The sequence below is a fragment of the Lepidothrix coronata genome, unplaced genomic scaffold, assembly GCF_001604755.1.
Source record: "Lepidothrix coronata isolate B3197 unplaced genomic scaffold, Lepidothrix_coronata-1.0 Scaffold37, whole genome shotgun sequence".
Lineage (NCBI taxonomy): Eukaryota > Metazoa > Chordata > Aves > Passeriformes > Pipridae > Lepidothrix > Lepidothrix coronata.
In genome coordinates, this window is record NW_016690217.1 from 4,071,136 (window position 1) to 4,082,080 (window position 10,945).

General features: G+C 51.3%; 1 protein-coding gene across 2 annotated transcripts; it reads left to right on the forward strand.

Annotated features, from left to right (window-relative positions):
* Positions 1–10: 10 nt before the first annotated feature.
* On the forward strand, positions 11–9,444 carry LOC108496133 (fas-binding factor 1 homolog). Of its 2 annotated transcripts, none has more exons than XM_017812563.1 (19): positions 11–193; positions 510–534; positions 1,694–1,787; positions 1,923–2,282; positions 2,941–3,018; positions 3,319–3,413; positions 3,737–3,824; positions 4,254–4,311; positions 4,781–4,873; positions 5,077–5,177; positions 5,483–5,664; positions 5,943–6,061; positions 6,179–6,301; positions 6,680–6,853; positions 7,586–7,762; positions 7,941–8,078; positions 8,171–8,270; positions 8,599–8,702; positions 9,278–9,444. In XM_017812563.1, exons 1-19 carry the CDS (start codon positions 191–193, stop codon positions 9,344–9,346), a joined length of 2,181 nt encoding a protein of 726 aa, XP_017668052.1. In that variant the 5' UTR covers positions 11–190; the 3' UTR covers positions 9,347–9,444. The 2 variants fall into 2 exon arrangements, with proteins under 2 accessions (XP_017668052.1, XP_017668051.1); XM_017812562.1 differs by having other exon boundaries at positions 12–193; positions 3,734–3,824.
* The last annotated feature ends 1,501 nt before the right edge of the window (positions 9,445–10,945 follow it).

Below are 10,945 nucleotides of genomic sequence, written 5' to 3' on the forward strand. Positions count from 1 at the left end.
GCAACCTGGAACTTCGAGAACACACGCGAGGAACCGCATGTGGCACCGCCGTGGTGGATGCGGCGGGAGCTCCACGCCGCGGGACCGGCGGGCTCCATCCTGACCCCGAGGGCTCCATCTCGCCCCACTGGCCATCGGAACAAGCCATAAACCGAGTTGCTGGATCACGGGAAGGCTGGGACAGACTGCCATGGTGAGTGTTATACGGCCTGAAGGCAAGAATGTCATCTCCAAAACAAACGGATGCGCCGTCTCCTCTGTTGGAAGGTAGGAGGGATCCCAGGGGCTGGAGGCTCTACAGGCCCAGTGCTCAGAGGGGCTATGCTCACTGCTGTTTCTAAAGTTGGAAATATCCTTGTGGTTTCTCTGTATTTCACATGCCAATTCCCAAAGAGCACGAGGAGGGCTGTACTGTTGTTTATGGGATACCTCTGGCCTTAGTGTGTTTTGGGAAGGTGTGGGTCAGACCTGCTTTATATTCTAATGAGGGAACTTGTCTTTCTCCACAGGCTGAAAATAGCAAGAGTTTTGGAGGTATGTACACTCCAGTGCATTCATGTATGTAAGTGCCTTATCTCCTGGAAATGCAAGGGACAGAGGATGGGGCACATTGGGCACAGGTAGCATCCCTGGCTGCTTTAATGTTCCAGAATCCTTATCTGAAAGCTGCAGTTGAGTGCATTGCATCTTTCCTGAACCAGAGATGCTCACCTGCCTCTCCCATCAAGGCAATTTGCTTACTGAGGCCCTGTATTCCTCTCTTGGGGTCATTCCCAAATCTAGGGGATAATTTACGCTTTTATTTCTGTTCTTCTCCTCCCTAACTGCTTGGTTGGAGGCCTCTTGCAGCTGTGATGCTGAAACAGTGCTTTTGGGGTTGCCCAGGACTCTGAGACACTGCAGGGTGAGAGCTCACAGATCAAGGGCTGCTTGTGGCCAGGGACTAACTGAATAGGAAGCAGCAGGCTCACTTGATAAAGATGTCTCATTGCTGGCTAAGTGAAGCTAAATGTTTTATTCTTCTAATACTGGCTTAAGTCCTGGGAGTTCTCTTTAGCCCGGCAAGGAGGGCATTATGCTGATGAGGCTGGAGAGCAGCCTTCTTGGAGGGTTTCAAAAGAGTAAGGCTTATTGAGATTGGGAGCTTTCCTACCCCTGCTTTGCGAGCTTGGTAGCTGCAAGAGCAGTATCCTTATACTCTTCCTGGAAGATACAAGCAAGAGAGAGCACAGGGAGTTAGAACTGGATAAGAAGAACAAAAAGCAGCTGGATAAGAAGAACAAAAAGCAGCTGGGCGAGCCCAGCCAGGGACACTGGGAAGGTCATCAGATGTGACAGCATTATCTTGGGAGAGCGAGCTTGGTTTCTAATGCCCTCGTAGAGGAATTGCCATTTCTGTAGTAGTGAGGAGGGAAGGTGGCTGATGCAAAAGTGTCATACTCTGCCCTAGAGGCAACCTGGTAGCATTTGCACTGCAGCCATGACTCAGTTGCATTTGGATGTAGGCTGATTCCAAATGAAGAAGGTGTTCCCATCCACACTTAGATTTTCCAGTGAAGATGTTTCCAGCTGTGTTTTCCCAGAGACAGCAATCCCAAGAGGAACTGCAGGGAAGGAGGAAGAGGAGGAGGGCCGGTGTCTTTGCAGACAGCTGCTCCTCTGGGTACTTACTCAAGGCTGGTTGTCTGAACAGAGAAGGAAGAGGATCAAGACAAGAAAAAATGTGTCTTTGGAGAGCATGACCATTCTGAGTTCAAAGACCAGACGACAAATACACAACTTGTGAGGTATTGTGCTCTGTGTGTGTCTGTAGCTCCAGTTACCAGCCATTCTGCCCTTGCAGTGGGGTGGGCAGGGTTCCCAGTGTCCCCTCACATGCAGAGTCCCCTTGCAGGCAGGTATGTGACTGCTTCTCTTTGCAGCCGGCGTGCATCCCAGAACAGTGTCAAACTGAAAGAGGAGGCTCACTCCAAATCTCCTCCACCAGCCAGTCACAGCCTTGTCAGGGAGGCCAAAAGGACTAGCTGTGACTGGCGGAGCTCAAAAGATGAGAAGTTTATAGATTTGGAGCCACAGCCTCCAGCAAAGACCAGCCCTGCTGCAGACAGCCAGCCTGTCCCTGCCAGCCAGCTCCTGGCCACAGAGAAGGCAGGAGCTAAAGCTGACCCACTGAAGGAGGAGGAGGGCTGGCTGAGTGCTGCCTTGGCTCTCAAGAAATCTCAAGCCCAGGTGAAAGCCTTGGACGCTCCGGGTGAAGAGCTGGACGTCCACACTCCTGCCAGGTAAAGGCACGGTCAATGGCTGCAGGTCTCCCATCTGCTCCACATGTAGCTGCTCCAGCAGGACTTTTCAGAAATCTTTGTCTTAGATTTAGGAAATTAATTCTAAGTACTGTCTTCTCTCAGACGAGGGTAATAACATGGGGCTTTCTACTACTGACCCAGCCCACTGCCTCATCCCAGCTCTGGGCTCTCTTTCCATCTGTGGTCAAGATTGCACACGTGGCCCCAGATCCCATGGAGCTGTCCTGGATCAGCACACCCCAAAAAGCTCCCCCATCCTCCTCGCTCCTACCTCCATTTCCCTTCATTCCCGCTAGTTGCAAGCAAAGGAGTACTGAGTTCACTTGGAATCAGGTTCAGACTTGTGCCACCCAGATGGAACCCAGAAGTGAATTGCAGACAAACTGCCATGTGTCATGGGCAGAGGTGTATTAGCTGGGGCTGCTTCTGCCAGAGGCAGGAGATGGATGCAGCAAGAAGGAACACCAGTGATGGAGGTTTTGAGGTGCTTGTGCTCCTTCTGAAATCAAAAGCTGAATCCTGCCACAGCCAACTGGGACAGGCTGTCAGCTGTGAGGCAGGAATGGGTGTCAGGGGCAAGGGTCTCATCTTTCATCCTCTCCTTGGCTGTCTCCCATTGGATGGTTTGTGCTTGAAGCCAGGTGGATGCCTCCGCAAGAGCACCACAACAGACAACTACCCCACAGGACAAGGCACAGAGCACAGATGGCTCCAGGTAAGGTCTCGTTTGTCTCTCTCTCACCTCTCCCATGGAGAGGTGTCCTGCAGAAAACAACTGTGTGTGTGAGGAGAGGGGGAATGGGAAGAGTGGGTACCTATCAGTGATCCCTTTGCTGTGGGACCTCTGTATCTGAGAGGGAAGGCAGCTCTGAAGAATCATCAGGCCCTTGCCTATTTGATCTCAGGGGACAGCAAAGATTTAAACTGACAAAAATGGCAATCAGGCAAATGCCTGTGCACCTCTCCCTGAACTGTGACACTGCTGAGCATTACTTGTGTCTCTGTACCCATGCAGTCAGCCAGTCCCTCAGCTCAGCACCATGAAAGAAGCCTCAGCAGAACTGTTGCAGTCTGCAAAGCCAGATCCCTCCCAGAAGGTCAGAGCCCCGGGTGCGTATCATGTGGTTATATGGTTTGGACAGTCATAGGCAGAGAGGGTCCCCCTCCCCTTCAAAAAGAACCCAGCAAAAGGCAGGAGCCACAGCATCACCGTTGGCCATGGGAATGCTGCTCAGGCTATGACCAGCCATCCTTAGAGCAGGTTTTCAATCTGCAGGATCATGCCATCCCCATTTTGTGGCATGGCAGGGACATGGGGTGCACTGAGCTCAGCAGTGGCCCATGGAGACACAGCAGATTCCCCTTTGGAGAGACAGAGTCAGGAATATGTCTATGTCCATTGTCCTAATCACTCCATGTCTGGTTTCCAGAAGAATATACTGCTAAATGTGCCAGAGCTTTTCAGCCGACTGATGGTAGCAATTTGAGAGCCCGGGACACCTGCTCACAGGCCAGTGAGAAGTGAGTGCTTTTCAGACACATCACTCTTGGGGATCTCTCTGTAGCCTCCAAGTTCTTCTGATCTGCCTGTCCTTGACTTCTCCACCTCATTCTCTGACCCAATAGCCATTGCATGGGAAGGTGAATTATCTGTGATGCCTTTGGGAACTGGGACCCCAGAGCCTGAAGCTTTCCAGCAAGAGCTGGGTGCTCCTCAGCCCTGTACATCTGTAAATCTCTCTTATAACAGTTACTTGTTAAACAGAGCAATTCCCCAACACTGCTTTTATCCCAGTGCTATTTTCGCTTCATTTTTCTGTGTTGTACGATGTGGCTGCTGCACTGTTCCTGTCTGGTCACCTGCACCTCCCCCTGCCTGGCCTGGCTGTCCCCAAGGTACATTCGCCCATCTCACGTGGGGTGCTGCTAACGCCCAGGCTTGTGTCACAGGTCTGTGCTAGAGGACGATCTCTTCAACAGACTGGAGGAGGAATTGGAATTTCTAGAGGTGAGCCCAAATTTCAGGAGAGAGCCTGAGAGTCCTAAGAGCTGGGGCTGAGGCAGGCCAATACTGCCCCTAGTCTCACTCCATTCAAGTCAGCAGTGGGGATCAGAGATGAGCTGTGAAGTTGTTTCTAAACAACTGAAAGGGAATTAGAGCTTTGACTGCAGAGGCAGCTCTTGCTTGGTCTTGGAATCCTACATTTCTCATCTAGATGAATCTCCTCACCCTGCCCAGGTGGCAGGATACACACTGTCTCCCAGAGGAATCACACTCTTCTTGAATCTGTCCCCCTACAACAAAGCCCAGTATCCTTGTGTTTGGAGTAGGGGCTGCTTCTGGGGAGAAAGGACCCACCAGCAGTGGGGTTGGGCAGGAGAAGAATAGAGGAAGGGCTGCAGTGGGCTAGGGATAGATTGTTGTTCCAGGGTGAGGAGGAAATGGTCTGCCTGACAGCATCCCTGTGTCCCCTCAGGTTAATGCAGCTGAGTCACATCTCCAGTGTGCATCAAGCTGCTTATTAGCACTGCTCCACATCCAAGCTCATGTGTCACAGCTGGAGGGCCAGGTGAGCCTCATTGCCTGCTGGGTGGGGGGACAACAGGTAATGCAGAGGGAGGAGAAGGGGCCATGTTCGCTCCAAGTAGCATCAGAGCGACAGGGCAGATAGAAGAAATCTTGCTGTCCAGAGATGCCTACAGCCTCAAAGTGCTGCTGTAGGAACTCTGTCCCTGGGGTCGCACAAGGACCTTCTCTCTGGGTGTCCGGCAGGTCCGGACACTGGAGATGGAGCAGGCACAGCTAAGGCAGTTACTACAGCTTCTCCAGCAGCGGCACCAGGAGGACTTGGATCTCATTGCATGTGCCCACAGGTAGCAGGCTCTGGCCTGTTCTCATCTCCTCTGTCAGGTGCTTGCCTACAGCCCTGTCCATCTCCCCTGAGGTGGGAATGCTGGGATGCTTCCCCAGTCCATCCCCGGTGGGGGCAGGGCCACATCAGTGTGTACCTGGTGGTGGCAGAGAGCAGCCCCACGGGGGGCCAAGGTAGTGGCTCATTCTCATCAACACTGCTATGGGTGACAAGGAGGAGGGGCCAGCCCCACTGCCAGCACATCCCCAGCATGCCGGGTATAGCCAAGAAAGCAACACTCTGTTCTTTCTGTGACCTCTTGGGCAGGAGCCATATGAAGGTAGTGGAGAAGAACAATGGGCAGCAGGAGGAGTGGCTGCAGCAGGAGGAGCAGCCAGCAGCTCAGCTCCCACTGCAGAGGCAGGGCACAGCCCCAACACAGCAACATCCCATGTCCCAGGAGCAGGAAAAGTGTCCCATGTCCCAGAAGCCGGACAAGCAGCTCAAGGGTATGTATCATCAAAGTGGGATTCATTCCTATGGAACCTACACCTGTAGACCCTCACCTCTGCTAATGAGTTGAGCTAAGTCCAGCTAAGGCTGGCAAAGCCTTGCTTGCCTTGGCTGCCCAACATCTCAGGGTCTCCCCTTGACAAAAGAGAGTCTTGGGGATGTGCAGCAGGTGGTGAGCGCACGTAAGGTGCAGTTTTTCTGTGAATATGGTGTGGATAGAGTGGGGGTATCCCAGCTCATGCTGCTCATGGCCCTGCTGCTGCCTCTCCTCCAGAGCTCCAGGACAGGCTGTCGCAGCAGCAGAGGGACATGGCGAAGGAGCGGAGCCAATTCCAGGAGGTGATTGCAAAACTGGAGGCCAGGCTGAGTGAGCAGACTCAGGTGCTGGAGCAGGTGAGCCCAGTCTGTGTCCTCTGCCCACTTCAGCCTTCCTGTGTGGGTACGGGTCATGTGCCTCACCCACTGGAGTCTGGGAAGGGCATCTGTCTCTCCTCCTGTGTCCGAACCCAGGAGCGCGGCAAGGCCATGGTGGAGGAAGCGAAAGCAAAATCACTGCAGTGTTCACTGGAGAAGCAGCAACAATTCATGAAGGAGCAGCTCTCCATGGAGCGAGAAGAGCTGAAGAGGGTGAAGGTGAGGGCAGGTGCACAGGGCCAGGTGCTTTTCACATGTGCCGTCAGGCTGTGCAGCGCTGCACTGATGACAGAAAGAGCTGGGTTCTGGGTGCTTCAGCCTCCTTCATCTGATCTCTGTTTTCTTCGTTCCACACCTGCTCACGTGGGGAATTGCCATCCAAAACAGCCTCCTAGTGTGCAGATGCCAGAGGCTGCTGTGTGCCTGCATGACTCATGCTGGTTCTTGTGGAGCAGAAGCCAGAGCTCTCCTTGCAGAGTTCTGGACACAGACCAGATATTGTGTGGGGTTTAATGGGAATGATGTGTCAAATGTGAAAAATACCCTGGCACATGGGACTTAGGGCTTCTTCTCTGCCCCTCTTGCCATGCTCTCCAGAACACTTTGCTGGAGGAGCAGAAGTCAATGCTGCAGAAATGTTCAGAGGAGCGAGGGAAGCTGGAGGCTGAGTGGGCAGAATTCCACACACAAGAGAAGCTGAGGGAGGAGTGGCTGGAGCAGAAGAGGGAGCAGTCCCGGCAGATAGACCGCACCAGGATGAGATTGGCCAAGGTACTATTGTGGAGCCCCTTCCCATGGCCTCCAACACCACCTGGCAGTCTCCAGGGATGGGTCCTGCCTGCAGGGAAGCCATTCAGCGCTGCCTCCAGGTGTAAAGTCAGAGACATCACTCGGTGTGGTGAGAACCTGGCTGTTGAGGAACAGATGTCTTAGATGTTGACTGAAGCATCAGTCCTCTCTGTCTCTTTCCTGTGCCTGTGAGGAGCCTGGACGGTCAGAGCAGAAGCAGCAGACCTCCATTTTAAGTCTGCTGAGAAGAAACCTCCAAGGTGGCTTAGGCAAAACCTCCGTGTGCTGTGGGCACGTGTCCAGCTGCATTCTGCTCCTGCCTGGGGCTGCCAAGAGTGGATATATGGCACAGTGCGGCAGAGCTGCCTTTTTAAGCACTAGTGGGGTGGAAAATAACCATTCAGGCCAAGTCTTTCCACTGCTGACAAACTGCCATGCCTTGAGCACACCTTAGGATGTGCAATGTGGTGAGGTGCTCTCTTCTTTCCGGGAAAAGAATGTGAGTATGTCTGTACAACCAGACCTCTGCCAGTCTTTACTCCCAACGGTGGGTGAATGAGGGCACTGCTTGAGTACCTGGTGATGTTGCTCTGCACTCCAAAGTGGCCCACAGAAGATCAGCAAAAGCTGATCTCCCTCATCTACTTGGGAAGACATGAGACAGTATCCAGAACAGGTCAGGTAATGCAACTCTTTCTCCCGTGCCCATCCTAGGAGCAGGAAGAGCTGAGTTTCAAGGGCCATAGGCTGAGAGCCAAGGAGGAGCAGCTGGAGAGGGACAGGGAGCAGCTAGATGAATCCTGGCATGAGCTGCAGCTAGAGAGGGAGAAGGTGAACAGTATTACACAGACCATCCAGAAGCAGAAGAAGGAAATTAAAAGCATGATTCAAGTAAGTGTAGCATCTGCACTGCAATTCACAGCTGTACAGAGGCCGGGAGCAAATCTGGGGCTTCACGCTCCCAAAGTCCTGTATCCTAATCCTGACCTGGGAATAAGGGGATGTGCAAAGAAGCCCTACCCCTGGGCACCAAGGGGCCCTGTGTCTTATCTTCCACTCCACTTTGCAGCGCTCATCCCAGAAATATAGAGTAGGTAAGCGAGCCCTGCGTGAGGCACACCGAATAGAGTCCCTACACCAGGACAGGCTCCAGGCCATGCAGAGACAGTTGGAGCAGCTGAGGCAGCATCAAGAGCTTCTGCACCAGGCAAATAAACCCTCTCCTTCCTGGCCTGTGGCCACTGTGTCAAGGGCCCGCACATTTGCCAACAGCTTCTCTTTCTTGTGGGAATGGAGCAGGATTGGCTGAGCAAAATTCAGCAGAGGAGACAGCTCGAACAGCTGTGCAACTCAGCCCAGAACCTCTGTGCCCCTATGGAAAACCTCTCCAGCACACCGTGTAAGACTTCATGATGCTGATAGGAAGGGATGTGTGGAGAGCAGCTGCATTTGTAGTCCATTCATCAAGAGGCTTGTGATGTTCTTGGAAGTGGTTTTAATGTCTAAAGGTCATCTGTGAGTGAGTTTGCCTCCTCATCCTCTGCAGGAGCTCAGCTAAACTCTCTGAGACAGGGCAGTGCTCTGGGGGGTTGGTGGATTAAAGCCCTTTTGCACTGGGAATTTGGGGAGAATACTGCTACAGGTGCATGTGGTCAGCAAAAAAAAAAAAGGTTTGCTCTGTGAAGCCTCCAACAGCAATGCACCATCCAGTAAGGTATCTTTTGCAGGCAGGATCCACCCTCAGTATGGCCTGTGGTATTGCAGGGACAGCACAGACAGCTCCACTGCACTCTATGCTACACTGCAGATGCTGAGACACAGGGCCCAGATGGTGAGGCAGTGGGATACAGGGACTGGAATGGGCTTGGAACAGCTGAGTGGGAGCAAGGCTGGGTAAAATGTGATTTGAGCCTGATATACACAGAATGGGGTGTCTCCTAAGATCACTACTGAGCTGCTGGGTTGGGCAGGGTTGCAGAAACCAGAGGCAGTTAGAGGAGCAATAGCAAAAGCAAGGACAGGTGTCTCCTCACAGCTTGTCTCATGTTCATGGATAACATCCTTAGCTCACCAGGATTGTCCTCCTTCCACCCCATCCCGGCATGGGTGAAGCCAGCTCTGCCAGACTCTGGCTCAGCCCCCACTATCTCCTATCAGCTCCTGCTTCCCAGATGTGCCCTTGCCCAAGCAGGGGTGCTCTTGGAGTCTTTATTGGTGGGTTCTACTCATAGTTATAGATTATAAGGAGGCCCCCCCATGCACCCCAAGGGGTACCATGGATGAGTGCCAGCCTGTGGCTCCCTGCATGAAGGAGGGTTTGGGATCCTTCCCTCTGTCATGAGCATCACCCTGGAATGTGCCCCTGTCACTCTCTCATACTCATCGCATCCATCCCTCTCTTCTCAGGAGCTTGATTTCTTGGAAGGTGAGCGTGTCTTCCTGGAGTCCCTGAAGAAAACACCCAACTCCGCATGACGCCTGTCCACCAGAGGAGGTGACATCCCCCCACACGCTACCAAGGGATAATGTGCCCTCCGACCTGGGGAGAAAAGTAAACAATAAATACTCCAAGTTGTCAGCTTCTTCTCTTTCCAAATATTGTCAGAGTGTTCGATAATTCACCGCTAATAATTCAATGTTGTACAGCTGGTCCTGAATGCCATCCAGATGAACCTGGACAAGCTTGAGATGTGGACCAGACAAGATCATAAGATTTAGCAAGACCAAATGGGAGATGTTACATCTGGATTGGGGCAACCCCTGCCCAGCATCAATCCAAACTGGGGGATGAATAGATTGAGAGCAGCCCTGCTGAGAAGGGCTTGGGAGTGCTGGTGGGTGACAGGCTGGACGTGAGCTGGCAAGGTGTACTTGCAGCCCAGAAAGCCAAATGTGTCCTATGTGGGCAGCAGGGTGAGAGAAGGGATTCTCCCCATCTACTTTGCCCTTGTGAGACCCCACTTGAAGTACTGCATCCAGGTATGGGATCCTCAGCACAAGAAAGACATGGACCTGTTGGAGTGAGTCTAGAGGAGGCCACAAAGATGGAGGAGGCTGGAGCACCTCTGCTGTGAAGACGGGCTGAGAGAGCTGATATTCAGCCTGGAGAAGAGAAGGCTTCTGTGAAACCTCATTATGGCCTTTCAGTACTTAAAAAGAAGGGGGAATGATTTTAAACTAAAATAGGACAGATTAGATTAAATCTTAGGAGGAAATTATTTACTGTGAGGATTGTGAGGCACTGGAACAGGTTGCCTGGAGAACTTGTGGGTACTCATCACTGGAAGTGTTCGAGGCTGGGTTTGTGATGTTGTGGAATGTTTCCCTGCCCATGGGAGAAGGTTTGGAAGTAGATGATCTTTAAGGTCCTTTCCAACCCAAGCCTTTCCATAACTCTATAATGTCACTTGTGCCCTTGGCATTGAAAGTCTGAAAGCAAACTAAAATGCAGACTTTAGAGGGATGAGAGCAATATTAAATTGTGCTTGCTTATTTGACTTTTTTGAGTGGTGCATTTTATATCCTGTAAGCTAACGCTTTAACACTGTTCTGTCTAGTCTAGTTAATACATATTGAAGACTAATATATATGGATTTTATGTGCTTTAGTACCTTTCTTATTGACTGGTGCAATCAAATACATTACTTTCATTAGTGATTATTATGAATAAAGGAATTCTTAATGTTCAGTTGCAGTTTCATTGACACTACTTGCTTACCTTAAGAAAACAAGATTAATTCTCAGACACTTACAAAAATGTGATTCATTGTGGGAAATAATGGACACAAAATTGCACATTCTTACCAGTCTTGTCATTTAGTCATACTAATCATAAACCTTTCCTGACTTTTCTGACACACATTTGAAGTCATTTTTTAAATTTGAAACTAAATATGCACCTTGCAATATTTTTACATTTTTATTTTTAATGACTATACATTTTGTCCTCTCAGTAAAAGGAGCAAAAGCTTCCAAAGTGACACTTTGCATTTTGTTATGACTCAGGCAACCTGTGACAGCTAGCTTCTTTTTTCCCATCCTCTACAAGTATATTTCAGCTATACTGACCTCCAA